At 38.3% G+C, this 15604-nt stretch overlaps 1 protein-coding gene across 2 annotated transcripts in view; it reads left to right on the top strand.

Annotated features, from left to right (window-relative positions):
- Positions 1 to 15604, top strand: part of rgl2 (ral guanine nucleotide dissociation stimulator-like 2) — a 32072-nt gene that overhangs the window by 201 nt on the left and 16267 nt on the right. The window contains exons 2-5 of one of the 2 annotated variants that reach the window (XM_085292628.1): positions 1954 to 2123; positions 13877 to 13924; positions 14397 to 14480; positions 14603 to 14769. In XM_085292628.1, the coding sequence (XP_085148754.1) occupies positions 1965 to 2123; positions 13877 to 13924; positions 14397 to 14480; positions 14603 to 14769 (458 nt within the window). In that variant the 5' untranslated portion in view covers positions 1954 to 1964. Of the gene's footprint in view, positions 1 to 1953; positions 2124 to 11140; positions 11363 to 13876; positions 13925 to 14396; positions 14481 to 14602; positions 14770 to 15604 lie in introns of those variants that run through there. The other variant, XM_085292629.1, reaches the window with a different exon arrangement.

The following is a 15604-nucleotide window of genomic DNA, read 5'->3' as shown; positions in this document are numbered from 1 at the left end:
TAAGTTGAATTGTAGCTTCCTTCATTTATCTTCCTCTATTTGCTTAATTTTTATAGCCTAGCTCTTAATTTTTACGGCCTTCGTGTCCCTGAGTGATTCGCAGCAGGAAGCAAATGTCATCATCTGTCACTCTGCTGTGTTTAAATACACGCGTCAAACTTTTACAGCCCTCACAGTTTCAAGCTCCATTCTCGTCTTCCAGCCCACATCGAGACTGAAGCTGTCATTAGGACTGTACATTGCTGTAGCACCACCCCACGGCTACATTTATTAAACAGAAAATAGGCACTATGGGGTGTGACTTACTGTAGCCTAGTTACTGCGTTATATGTGTGTACACCTCAGTCATATGTGGCTGTTTGCCTTGGTCAGGCCAGTGAATAGCAGCCTTTCAGACTTCTGCATAACCGTTGGTCAGCGAGATCATATGCTGCACTGGTAATGCTTTGTTTCCCCTGCAGGCCTGCTCCCCTTTCCTCTCCTGGTACAAACTTGCTTTCTTGAGCAAGAATATAATGAACCATCACAAACCCGCAGTAAAGACAGAGCATTATGCAAGAGAAAGTTTAGGGTTACACAAATTGTGAAGAACCAATACAAAATGAGTGGAAACAAGGGAGTGCCATTAATGCATTTTTAGACCACACACTTTTTACGTGCTCTTTCTGATCAGATGGGTCATGTACCTTGCTCAAAGGTCATTTGAACATGCTAGCAGGGCAGACTCTGCTGTTCTGTTGCTGGTCACATCACAGCCATTCTGTATCATTTGCTCCAGGTAAAAGTAAGAAGAAACTGTGAGGCACGCAACATTTATTAATATGCCAAACTGCACAACTGAGCACCTTAGCATGTTTTTTAATAAAAATTCTTCAGGTTAACATAACTGTTTATGTGTCTGTGGTTGACATTTCCATCACCCTCATATCACTCCTATACCCGCCAACTGTCTCGCTCCACACCTCTTTTCCTGTAACAGTGTTTACTTGATGTTTATCTTCAGGGCAATCTAAATACCAAAGAGGGGAAAGGGAAATGGAAGGAGGGGTTGCTATGCAAATCCAGACCTGCTGTAGGGCACAGTCAGTGTGTTAAGCAAATCAACTCCAGGATACCATTTAGAGTGTTGCTTTTGTTTAAAATGCAGTTTAAAGGCTGTCTTAAAGTTTTTAAAGCTATAACTGATAGTTTGTCCAATGTGGAGCTCGAACATGTGAAAGTATTCACAGGTGATGGAACAAGGCACATATGACGAGCGTGGCTATACGTCATAAAGTTACAGTTAGTTTATTTACTGGAAATGACTGATGATTACTTCTTCAAACCTTAAGTACAAAATCCAGCTGCCCAGTGGTCACACATTTAGGGACATCATTCTGTACACTGTTACAGCCTTTCCTCATTTTATGAAACAAACTAATTATTAAGAATCTAACTGGAAAATAGAAACATTTAGACTTCTCACATTTGTTATGTAACTGTCTAAGATAAGACATTAAAAAGCATCAAAATAAAGAAAATACAAGTTAGTTTTTGAGAAGAAAAATCGAATTCAAGATAAAAAAAAAAAAGCTCTGAGAAAAAAGTACTGTGCAGTGCAGGAATAAAGAGTCAAGTTTTAAGCTTTGATCTAAAACCTAGAAAGTTGGAGTGAGTGTCTGTGTTTCTGACAGTTTGTTTCAGATTTGTAGTGCTTAAAAGGAAAACATTGCTTTTCTATAATGAGTTTGGACATGTTAAATGAGTCAGTTGTAGAAATTTAAGTTAGTTTCTGGCTGCTGGCCTGATGTGATCCACTTTTATTGCCTTAGCCACAGCTTTAGCACCACTGTCTGATACTAATGTAATTTTATACTTTTATGTTATAAGGAAATGAACATGTGAGTACTTAATTCATTCCAACAGCTTCTTAAGAAATATCTAAAACATTTCTTATGTGTCTCTTATCTGCAGCAGCTGGCACCATGCTACCCCGTAACATACGTACAGGTGGTTATAACCTGCCAGGGGTGGAATCAGACAATGTGCCCCTCATTGGCTTTCGACCTTTATCACCTGACAGAGGAACCATAAGTGGCCACTCAGGGAGGAGAGCCGCTGACGCTGAAGTGCAAAGTTCGCAGGTGAATGGTTTTTACTTTGCCTCAAAATGGATGGATGGGTGTTTTATATTTGTATATTGGTGTTCCCAACAATCACAGAAAAATATGTAAGTTTATTCAGTGTAATGTTACCTCTCCCGCCAACGACCTCATATTGTTACTATGGCTTATTTGTATTGTAATCTGAAAATGTTACAACAACTTTCAACATGTTCACAATGTGTTCTGACCATCGATAAAGGCGCTAGCTACAACTAAATTTAGCTAATAGTAGTAACTGGCTAAATGAATAGCTTATTCATCTAATGGATATTACAGCAGTTAATGCTGTAAGCTAATGCTATTTCCTGCTATTTTATTAGAAAGACGTTGTATGTTTGTGGCTTTAAGAAATGTGTGAGATTAAGTCAAGTCAGATGTGGCCCACTGCGCAATTGCAGCACAAGCAATGGGAGCAGCCCATTCCTTCATTTGTGTTACTGACACTGCATTGCCCAATCTAATCTCTTAACAAGACTGGCCCCTCCCCTACCTTCGCTGTGCACTCACATTTCGTGTGGAAGAAGTGTCGAAGGTGCTACTGAAAAGCTGACAGAATAAAAAGAAACTAATAATAAATGCAGAAAAATCTGTCAAATTAACCAACATGTTAGCTGTTGCTGCTGTTGGACCGTGAACAGTAGTACCAGCAGCATCTAGTAACAGCTAGTAACCACACCTCAAAGTCACAGGAGGCTACTGCTTCTAGCACCAGCTGTGGAGAAGTGAGGAAGAGACGAGGAAGATACAATTATTGTGGTAAGAAACTAGATGGAGGACAGTAATTTGAAGCGAGAGATTTAAGGATTCAGGTAAAATGAATGTGCTTTTACCATGAGCCACTGCAAATAGCAAAAGTGTGGCTTTTAATATTGTAACCCAACAAACTACTGATTAAAACCTGCTTCAATATCTAAAATCAAACAAAATGAAATAAAATATAAACGTACATTGGCGTTTCCAACAATCACAGAAAAATATGTTTTTTCAACATAATCTTACTTTTCTTGGCTACCTGTCTGTTTCGCCATTGACCTGATATCTTTACTATGGCTTCTTATGTTGTAATCTTATAATGTTTCAACAACTTTGAACAAGTTCACAATGTGTTCTGACCATTGAAAAAGGCGCCAGCTACAACTACATTTACTGAATATCATAAACTCGCTAAATGGATAGCTGATTCATAATAATATAGCATTTAGTGCCGTGCAAGCTAATGGTGTTTCATGTATATGCATTATACACATATATATAGATACAGTGATCAGTGTGGGTTTTTTGTCCCAGTCCAACCCTGATCTGAAATGACTGTGAAAACAACAGCTCCCATGATTTTTCATAGAAAATTGCTACTTTCGGACTTTTGGTTAAATAGAGGATAGTCACAAAATAGTACAGAATAAAGTGGGCCTTTCTAGCTCTCGCCCATAATTGTAACAGTTATGGGCTAAAATGTTGGGTTTTTTTTTTACCTGTTTTCAATTAGTGCATGAACAAAACAACAGATGTTGTTTGATTCTTAGATTTTATAAAGGTTTATTACTGTATTAATTTACCTCTCTGTAAGTATTAGTATTGCCACAGAACCACAAGCCACTTGACAACATTCGCTGACCACTAGAAGGAAATCGATTTCAAACCACAACCAGGTCCTTCTTTTATATGCACGTAGGTTTCTTTTTTAAGTTATTATTCTTGTGTAATCTGCAGGACTAACTATTTAGAAATTTGTCATAAAGAGGAGAATTCTTTAATTCCATCCATCCATTTTCTTAACCTTTTCCAAGTCAGCATTGAGGGAGACAGGCTCTGGAGCATATCCCAGCTGTCATGGGGTGAGGGGTGTGGTACAGCTGGACAGGCCACCAGTCTACCACGGGGACATAGAGACAGATAATCATTCACACACAGTGCAACTCATTTATGGATAAATTATCTTGTATTGCCAGAATACTAGTATTTTTTGGCAAAATTTGGTTTCAAAGAAAACAAGTAGCAGTGTTTAGCATATAAACTGTTGTGTGTTTGTGGAAAGAGGCTTTTTTCCCTGACACTATCACCTGCCCTCTGGGTGAACTGCAGCCAATGTTGGCACAGTGGAACTGTTCTCAGCAGATTGGTTTGGTCCAAAGTGGGAAAACTGCATAGTGTGTATTGGAAAACATCAATTACATTGTACATCTTTGCTGTGGAAAAGAGTCAGATGAACTTGTGACATATCCCAGAGCTTTGTTCTGTGGGACTGTGTTGATGGTATTTGAGTATTGACAGTCATATGCTTTAGTAGGTTTTCTGATGTTGACACAATAAATAGATCTCACAGAGCTGAGAGGGGATTAGGAGACTGTGACATTTGCCATGGCCTCACTGGCCATCACAGCTAGGAGCATTTAGAGCATTGTCCCAAGAAACCGCGTGAGCTGCCTTGGACTGTATAAACAGCAGATGCGGTAGGCTGCTTTTCAGCCCTAAGGGAATAAAGCCACTGTGACTCAGACAGAAAAGCCAAGATACAGATGTATGAACGCGTGTGTATTGCACCATGGCAACACAAACACTGCTATTTACCATAAAGTGAATAAATTCAAACTAGTAGAATACATGAAAACACTTTTGTTATAGAGCTAATGGTTAATCATGATAACAGCTAGCAAACGGATTTAAGAAAATATTGTGTTTGTAGTGGCAACCCTTATACAACTCATTTAATTCATTTTGCATTGAAATTTAATCTTGAACACTTCACTTCAGCTATAGGCACGTCTAAGTTTTATGTATAAAAACTGCATAAAAATAAGCCAGTATCAACAGATGTGTAAGACATTTACAACAGGTAGAACAGAGCAAAATAATCAATAACATTAAAACATCACGACAGATCTCTTTATCTAGTTTTTAAAAAAAAACAGCCTAATGGCATTAGTGGAATTGCTAGCAACGTGTTAGTAACGATCTGTATGTCGGTCCAATGCTTTTGTCCTGACTGCAGTGTCTCAGCAGGAAGTAAATGCTTAAAATGTATTTTAGACACTAACAGACTGAGGAAGAATAAATCGTACTAATCGTACTAATTGAACTGTTACAATTTACTCTTCTTTCTCCTTGCTGTGATTTTTTTTAATGGCAGCCATGCTATGCTGCATATGTATTTACATCCTGCACAGGATGTGCTGTAATACTATTGCTCCTCCCCCGATGCTTCTTTTTCTGCCATCTTATAAGTAGGAAGGGCATGTGGTGTAAAACTCTGCCAAATCAAACATGCGGTGATATCTCCTGCGGTGACCCCTTGTCCCAAGTGAGCGGCCAAAAGTAGCCTCAATTAGAATAAAATGTTGTTTTAAAGGTCAATAACACTTTGGTTTATGACCAAATTACTGCAAAACTAATGATGGTCCTTAGTTGTACTTGTGTCCCTGCCTTACTAACATACTACCCATGTTAGTAAGGCAGGGAACATAAAGCTTTGTATATTTAAAGAAGCACTTAAAGACATTGTTTCTGCACTGTTTATATGAAGTTTTTTGTTTTGCTACATAAACTCCTCAATTTGACTTTGTAAAAGGGAGTAAAACTGACTTTAGGTTAGGAAGTTAAATGTTCAGGGCACAGGTAAATTTCCCACGAACTTTGCGTTTGTTAATGTTTAATCATCTGATAGTGAGGTTTTCTGAGCATTAGCAGACTTACACACACATGGTCAAATGCTAATTTAAGCTGAAGGCAAGACTACTGTTTGAATTCTTCTTACACGTACAGAACTTTAGCCTTTCTTAAGACCAACGTTGGAAAAAAAACGGTTGTACTGGTTCCTAATAATATACTGACCAAGCTTCATGCCCCAGCTTCACAGGGCTCTTTGGTTTACTTCTCACCAAGTCTCAAGAAATGCTGCAGCTAAAAAAAGAAGTTACACTGACTTGCTTTCCAAATGACCAGACTTCCTCTCTGTTCGTGTCACATGTTGTCTGCTGAAGCTCGCATTAAATAATGCATGCTGTGGCCTGATCAGTGGATGCAGTGTACACCTGCTCTCCCCGTAAACAGTATCTAGTATCACAGGCTGTCTCCAAGGACAGGCTGTCAAGTGGAATCCAATACGACCTCTTGTTCATTCTTTAATGAGGGAAACTTGGATGTGTGATTCAAGATGCATAAAGTAACCTGTGGCATTTCGAGCAAACATATTGTAGCAAACTATCTGCAATGTAAAAATGTAGAAGAGTAACAGGAGTGCTTTGTTTTATGTTTTGACAACTTTTCCAGCACAGCTGATTGCTCAATCCTGAGCATTCAGTCTGTACATCTGAAAAACAAACAGCACAAAATAACATATTATTATGCATATTATCCACTGAGCGAAAGCCTACTGCTATGTTGCTACTCCTCTGCTCTGTTTTAATGTGTAGCCCTACAAATCGCTAAGTTTCTTATTACATGCAGCAATTGTAAAACTCAAATTTGTGGATGTGCAACTGTTACAATTTCAAAATGTTACATTTACTTTATACAAGATAATTGTTATGTTGGTGTTGCAGAAAAGAATCTGGGTAATAATGTGGTAACAGTGGGAATAATAAGGTAGGAACAAGAAGGTAATAATATAGAAATGACAAATTATTACTACTTAGTTACAAAAGTAATATCCAAGTAATTATATTGTATGATCATTGGTTATAGCTGAGAAATACTTCAGTAACTTAAATAATTAGTAACCGTACAGTAATATAGTGGTAATAATAGGAACCTGTTAGTAATAAATAGTGTACTATGGTAATATATGCACATTGTGGTAGTAACTAAATAACAATTAAGTAATATTGGTTTATCTTTAATATAGCACAAGACAATTACTTGCATATTAGTTTGGTAATTAAGCAGTAATAACTTGATATTTCTGATAGTAGAGCAGGTCACCTACCAACTGGAAAGTCAGTAGATCGATCCCCAGCTCTTCCTGTCCAGCTAAGATACGGAACCCTGAGTTGCCCACAATGAATGTTAGATGTTAGATGATCCATTCCCACACAAGTATGAACTTGTGTGGGAATGGATGAATTGGACTTGTTGTAAAAATCACTTTGATTGCTCAAAAATTTAGTGGTAGTAACACGCCATTTAACATTTGTTTCCACATTATTACCAAGATGTAGTAGAAAGAACATTTGTGTTTTCTGATTATTTTATAGATAACAAAGATAACATAACGCCACCTGTTGGTCAGGTTGTGAATTTGCTGAATGATCAAGTGCAGCATTGGTGTTATGCAACATTTTTGCGTCTTCTCTCCGCTGCTCTGCTCTGTGTGAGGGACCCTGAAGCAATCACACAGAGTGGTCAAGTGAACACAAGTGAACAGAGATGATAATTACTGGCTAAAACTAGTTTTGCACAGTTTTCTTTTACTGAAAAGTAAAAAAAATAAAGAGAGGGAGGCACATTTGTTTTGGTCTAATATATCTGTACTCTAGTAGTCCTGTTATCAGGTTATCTGTATCAGGTTACAGATCACACGTGTTGATAATGCTCTTTGCATTCTTGAGCCTTTTGGTTTTTACTGTTCAAGCAGATCAGTTCAAGATATTGGTGTTAAACAGTTGTATATTTCAAATGTATCCTTTCATTTTTAACATTTCATCAACCTGATATTTGCAAGATTTTGTTTACAAGTGTACTGTTGAGTAATTTTAAAACATGATGTAGAAATACAAGAGACGCAAGCTTATTTACTACTTTAAGAAGTGGAACAAGGCAATAACTCCCTTTATTTGTCCCTATTTTTGTTTTCGTGTGAATGACTTCCCATAACAAAACTGTACCTCATAGATTCATTTCAAACAACAACAGGTAACCTGTCAGTGAAGTTACGAGCCTGTTTGGTCTGGACTTTAATACTTTATTTAATCACTTTCCTGTTTTAATATAACCTCAAGTTTGCACATAAATAATTTTCCTATTTTGGTGTGAGAGAACCTGATTGGCCAGCACAAGACCTGACCTCTACCTTACCCAGCACGTTTTGGATGAACTAGACTGCTGATGAACATGAGCTGGGTCTTATCAACCAACATTAGAGGCCAACATCTTTCTTGCTCTTGTGAATAAATAAAAACACATCTCTGCAGCAGTGGAAAACCTTCCCAGAAGAGTACAAGCTGTTATGGTTGCACTTTAACACATTATTTAATGATGAGACGCGCCCCAAGCACATATGGATGACCACATATAAGCATGAGCACGAGCATTTTCTAATCACAAAGTTATAATCATGTAATAAATTTTTTTTTCTCTTTACGATGAATAGGACTTCGGCTACAGAGTTTTACTTGAAACACAGTAGATAACGGGCACCAGGGGATAGATAGATGAAAGCGTGAGAAGAGGGACAAACAGAAAGATAGGAAGGAAGGGGTAGGGGTTTTGAACTACACAGAAAAAAAACAATGGTTATCTTTAAATAAAGCTTCAGAAGATATATTTACGACCCCCTGTTTGCAGGAATGCCTTGTCTGGATTGAAAATGGTGGGCGTCAACAGTGTATTTGTTTAACGTCAAAGGTATTCGGCAGAACTAATTGGATATATGTAAGGGAAATGGTTGAAACTGCTGTTTTTTGAGGAAGGAGGTAGGGTTAAAATGAGAGACGATTTCCTCCCTGTTGCTTTTCTGGTTCTGTCCAATAGCTGACATAGTTGTTCAGCTTGTGGAGGTGACGCAGCCTAAACTTTTGATGGAGAAGGGAAGAAAAATAGCTTCACAACACGGCAGCACGTCCTGCTTCCTGTGTTTGTCTCCACTTATTATGTGCTTCCTGTAGGCAAGGAGGTGGAGGGACTTTAAGAAAAGCACAGCTCAGTGCCCAAAGAGAAGATCCCATCTTACAAAGAACATAAACAAAGGGTGACATTTGGTAACAACAATGGATCACATGGGTAAAATCAACCCTGTGTGTGTTTCTAAAGCTTATGAAATCACTAGAGATCCATGGATAACAGCTGCACAGTACTCTTTTTATGTTAGGAATCAACACATGCCCCCAACCGCAGTGGCCTATAATCATGATCCTTATACAGCAGCCTTTGAGGCAGCTAAACTCAAAATTACACACATCTACTGAGAGGTTTCTCCACAGAAAAGACTATTTTATCTGACCCAGATTCAGAGTGGTTTTAGAAGACTGGTGCTCCACTGAATATACTTTTACCTCCTAGCAGAATCTCAACACAACATCTATGTCTGGAACAAGGAAACAGAGCAAAAGCTAGTTTCCTTTGCATCAGAAAGGCCCACAATATCACTATACTTCACAAGGGATCAGTGACAATTTTAAACCACATTCCCTCTTTTATAAGTCAGTTGTAACTCTGCCTTTGGGGGGTAATTATACTATCTTTGTGTATGAACAAGTTAAACTAGTTTTAACTGCTGTTTTTTCTCAAAGAGGTTTCTTATCACTGAGCTGCTGTTCGTTATATAGCACGTGGATATACAGTAACATATCTAGTTTTCATGTGATCACACATTATCACACCCTGTCTCATTATCAGTGTTAGCAGAATTAAATACAGAGAAAAATATTTTCATGCAGTTTTTTACGAGTTGATGTAAAGACAGTAGCTGGTTGGTAGGAATGAGGTCCGACTGGCACCTATCCCAGCTGTCGTGGGGTGAGAGGTAGTGCACTGTAGACCCTGGACAGGTCAGCAGTCTGTGTCCAGGTGAACCCTTGATGACCTTTCATGCTCACACACTGACACCTACGGCCAGAATCACCAGTTGACCTAATGTGCATAGTGTAGTGGTGTACGCGGTTAACAAGACAAAGCTCCTTGGGTCGTTTCTGGGAAGTGACACACAAATCCCTTTGGGGTTGCACTGGGAAGAGCATCTGGCATGAAAAGCTGTAAAATCAAACATGCAGAGTTACCAGCTGTGGTGACCTCTAATTTACTCTAGTTAAAGTAGCTCTAATTAACCCAACATGTCTTTGGACTCTGGGAGGAAACCAGAGTACCTAGAGAGAACCCACGAAGGCAGGAAAACATGCAAGCGCCACACAGAAAGACCCCACCCACAAATAAAGGGAGCCACTAATGCAGTTTGCAGGTCACTGCCCTAAGTGCTTCACACGGACGTATATGTCTATATATATATATGTCTATCTGCCGTTTTTTCCAGGAGTAGGTGGAGGCGCAAATAGAAATGTCATGCCAAATAATTTCTAAGGATTATTTTGCTCTCTGTCTGCTGGATATATAAGAAAGCAGCTATTGGTAATATTACTCGTAAGAAGTTTATAAGGAGAAATGCTAAATGTTTACAGCCTGTCTTTATGACAGCAAGTGCACAAGAAATAATACAATCATTGGTGTTTGCTATGCTAACAAACTATCTCACACACACAGCGCTGCTGAAGTCTCCAGTAGCACGACTTCACTCTGCAATGCCATTAGCCCCTAAATAAACACAGCTTGCTTCCTGGTTTAGTCGCTGTCTGAACGTTTATTACCTCTTGTTACAGGACTGCAGGCCTCTTGCTGCTCAAACTGCAGGCTGCCTACCACAGATGGCAACCTTCACAGTTATTTCTGTTTTTCTCAGTGTTGTTTTAAACAGACTACGCAGTCAGACTGGTTTATCTGCATAGGAAGGTCATCTACAAAGGGAAAGAGAGCAGGAGAACGGAGAGGAGATTGAAAGAGTGGGGCATTGTTCTGGAAATGGCTTCAGGGCTTTGTCAATGTGTGTGTGTATGTGTGTGTGTGTGTGTGTGTGCACTGATGAGGCATTTATTTGTGTGAACAGTGTGGCTGTGTTGGGGCTTTTCACATAGCCTGCTATATGTGTGTGAATGGGTGGAAAGTGACCCAGTGTAAATGAGTGTCGTCCTATGAACACCGTCATATTCTTGTCTGTGTTTGGAGTGTGTGTGTGTGTTTAAGTGTAATGGGTGTGTCTAGGTGATGTAGACCGATGGGGGTTGGGCTTAGGTCCTGCTTCAGGTGTGTCTTTGTGATAGAGAGCAAAAAAGGTTGAGAAGCAAACGTAAAGAGGTAAACATACAGATATGGGTCAACTGTGACAGGGGAGTTGATCAGAAACGAGTGAATAACAGATGAGAAGCAATGGAGAAAATAAGAACACTATTTCTGCGTTTATCCTGAAGATTTCCAGGAAGCTTAGGGATTCCTACCTGTCTGAACTTGCCCACGGAAAGGTAAGTTGTGGGACCATTTTGTCTCTTTTTTCAGTCTGTGTGCGTGTGTGTGTTTAGCCTGACTTCATGGGAAAAGACATAATCGCAGGCAGATTTGCATGGAAGTAAGCGGAGTTAGAATGGGTAGAATAACAGGTTTGATGAGTGCACATTATATAATGAAGTGCTATAGGATCATTTTTGAATTGAAGGAGTACCTGTTTGAAACACTGACCTTTGGTCACTTTAAAGCAAGGTAATTTGATAAAAGCGAACAGAGGCGAGCATTGGTTTATTACAAATAATTACACTGCTGGTTTAATGAAGGGAATACAAGCCATCTATACCATCCTGGGAATGATTCTTGGCTTATACTGTGACTTTGAAAGTTTGCATATGAAAGAGATGACATGCAAAAATGAATGAAAATGTAAGTCAGGTTTCTGTTTGTGTGGTTAACAAACAGGAGCTTTCGAGGCCGGCGTGTTTTGCTGTTTTTGTTAGCAGAGTGTGTCTCCAAGGTGTTTCCTTTGCCTTTGCCTGTTGACTCATGATGAATATACGCTTTCTAATAGGTTTGGAGATTTCAGCAGACACCCAGTAAGACTTACTCAGTGCTTTACTCATGCATTTTTTATTGTGGAAAAAGTTACAGTTGTGAAAGCGTCAGGGTAAAGTGATATTTATTGGTGTATTAGTTAAATGCTTTGATCCAAATGTGAACTACAGAACAGGCCAACCCTTTACAAATTATGCGGCATGAGGTTAAAACCAACTGACATTTTAAAATACACAGACAGCTCCTTTGCTGTGAAAAGGTCCACTATCAAAAAGCAATAAAAATAAAATAAAAACAACTTTGTTTACATCACCTATTTATGCTTATATCAAACCACATGCTAAGTCATCTATCTTTAACTCAAACTGTAAAGATATAAATCAGATTTATGCACTAAAAAGGAGTGCAAAGGGAATGCAATCATTTTTTTTTCAAGCAAAATGACCAATTCTGTGTAAAATATTGATTATGACTTCATAATTCAAAGTATTATTTAAGTATAGTACTTCAAGCATAATGGTAAGTATGATCATCCACAGCCCCTGCTACTGATAATTTCTGAACTACTGTTTTATTAGGTTGTTAGTGGTAAAGTCTAAATGTGTAGCATAAAAAACATAAAAAGCACTCACTGAAAAACCGATGATCAGTGTGACCTGCCTATGTTTTGTGAAATTATTTGAATTTTATTGTCAGTGGCCCAGGTATTTAATACATCTTTAATCAAGTTAGTCTAGAGAATAATGACTTTGTTAGTGAAATAATGAATGAGACTAAGCAAAGAAAAAATCTGCTGCATGGTAAAACAGACCTTTTTTTTTATCTTATCAGTTTGCAGTATTTACCTCTCATTCACTCATTCACAAACACATTCAAAGAGTTTGTGTGCAATGTGTTCAGCGTCTGACTAAAGGACACTATTGGCATGTGGACAGGATCAGTCAGAGATTCAGCTGGATGTGAGTTAGAATTGCTACATCTGCACTCATTTTTAGACTTTAATCTTTGCTTTTTGTGTACTGTTGGATGACTTATCATCTCAAAGTTTTACTTACATAAAACCATTTGTAAAGCTTATGAGATAAATGTTGTATAGAAAAGCTAAAACACCTCATTGAAACCCTCATTCAAACTTGAGCAGTGTTTTCCAAAATCAGATGTGTTTCTTTTATTGCAAAATGTTTAATCTCCAGTGCAAGTATTTGCATTAACTAATGTTGCAGTTGAGCAGCTGTGTTAGGTTAAATGAAATAGAAATACTCTTTTAATCTGCAGAATCACACATGCATTTAAAACAGCTCTTTGCAATCAAATCATCTGCCTTTTATCTCTCCGGCTGTTTTGACAGTATTAAAATGTCTCTGAAGTGTCACCGCATGTCTCAGGCTTCTTCTCCTCTCTCTCTAAAAATGTGCTGTGAGTCATGCAGTGTCTGCAACATGACATGGCTGCAGGATCCTACTATCCAAGAGCTGTTTGTGTCAATATGTAATTAATAAGTATGCAGTAATGGTGCCAAGTGTTTTTTGTTTGCAAGTGCTGTCTTATTCTGTTATTTCTATTAGGAATGTTTCTGTCTTTCTGTGGCAGACACGCTGTTGGTTGGAAAAAACTCTTGGTTCAACATTTTAATGCTTTGCACAATTTGATATAGATACCTTTAGTGTATGGGGCACAACAGACTTTGGATTATTCAGATGAGCCTGTCATTATTGTGCATGTGTCCCAGTCCAGGGAAAGATGTTTAGAAGCAGCGCTGCGTGACTTTTCCCAACAGTTGCAAATTAGGTTAAAAACAATTCTGGGTTGAATTACCTTTGCAGCCTGGTGTATTTTGGGTTGTGCTTCATCATTTTAAGGAGAACAAAGTAGATTATACGTGTTTTACTCTCAGTTTGGTCTTTTTTTTAAATTCTCTAATAAAATAGCTAAGACATGTGATTTTGTTTTGACTCTTGTGTGTCTCTCTTTCTCAGGCGGAGCCCTCTCCGATGAAGACTACCTGGTACTGTCCTCTAGATTTGGTAAGGGTTTCACATTGCATGGGGATTCACAGCCTGTGAGCTAGTACCAGTATAAAGTAGGGTGACTGTGTCAGGGACTGTCCCTGAGGTTAAACTGGATTGTTTCATGTCCCATCTGAGTTGCAAATTAGCCAAAGTGGAATACAAAATAAATTCTTTGTTTGAATTTGCAGCTTGATGAATTTGGACTGTTTCTTGCACTGGTTCAAACAAGTGTGATTTCACACACTGTTGTTGTTGTTGCATAAAGGAACACAATAACCATAAAGATAAGATAAACATAAAGATTTTATCTCCATTTTTTAAAAATTAAACTGTCTGATCATGTACGTCTGTTCATTTCAGTTAATGGTTTAACAACAATTTCTGCCACTCATTATTAAATATATTTTAAAAACTTCAAAGTATGCATTAGTCATAAGCAGCAATCTTCATATAAACAGTGTCTTTACTGTCTGTCTTTGCTCTACAGCCCACTGTGGTGGAGGAGGAGGAGGATGGGGTGATCTACACAGTTACTGTCAAGCAGCACCATGGTGGACCCAACAGTCCAATGGTAAGTTTAATGTGACTGACTGGGTAAACTATTTGAGATGAGAGGTTTGTGGGGGTTGCAGTAACATTGTTTCTTTCTTTTTTCCTCACTTTTGATCTCATTTCTTTCCCATTTTCTTCCAGTCCACAGTTTCCAAATCCCAGTGTGTGAAAGCAGGCACAGAAGAGAAGTTGGTGCTCCACCTCCTCCACTCATTTTGTATGGGCGACTCCTCCTTCATCACCATCTTTCTCTCCACCTATCGATCCTTCACCACCACGGGGAGAGTGCTGGACATCCTCAGTGACAGGTAGGAGACTTTTAGCTGTGATCATTAAAATGAAAAAGAATTTAAAAGGCAGTAAGATCAAAGAAACCAGAGCGACGGCATACTTGTTAAACTGTAGAAACAAATTAAATTAAACTTTTTTTACATTAGACCACATAGAGGCATAGTACGCTTTGACTCTTATCACACTGAAAAATTGAGGAGATATGTTAAAACATCATGTTCTGTTACATGTTTTTAATTGCATGTTGTATATTTTCATGGTATAGATGTTTTTGTATACTTATTGTTGATAACAACATATATGTATCTCTGCTGGAGGTTTCTTCTTTTAGCACACATATATGAATCATCCTCTCCAAAAAAAAAAAGTTTGACCTGTATCCTAGTTTTAGAGAGTTTTAAACCTTTACTAAACACAAACATATTGGAGTTTAACTTTGACCTGACGATTGTGTCAGATGAAAAGTCATGTGTTACCAAACTGATTACAGTCCCTCCAGAGATAAATATGGAGCTGTTATCCAGATCTGTTATCTGGTGGATATCCAGGTAACAGATATCTTCCTGTTTGTCTGATGCTTGTTTTCTGCTAACTAACTGTTGACAACTTTTTAAAGCCAAATAAAAAGCTCAGTCATCATAGCTTTTCAGATTCTCCACATTGACTTTTCCCTTGCATAGAGCAGAAGCCAACACAAATATGATTGGTTGACAGGATACATGGATACTAATAGAAACAGAAACCAATCCATCCTGTAGAGATTTTTACTGGAAAAGGAAAGTTTTGACACACATGACACTAAAAACAAAGCCAGGAAGCTAACAGTCATTCAGATTCATCCTGGAAGGTCTT

This window comes from Mchenga conophoros, linkage group LG11 (assembly GCF_057382185.1).
Source record: "Mchenga conophoros isolate Kocher_MC1m ecotype Shallow Benthic linkage group LG11, M_conophoros_male_GT1.1, whole genome shotgun sequence".
NCBI classification, from domain to species: Eukaryota; Metazoa; Chordata; class Actinopteri; order Cichliformes; family Cichlidae; genus Mchenga; species Mchenga conophoros.
This window is presented reverse-complemented; position numbering and strand designations above follow the sequence as displayed.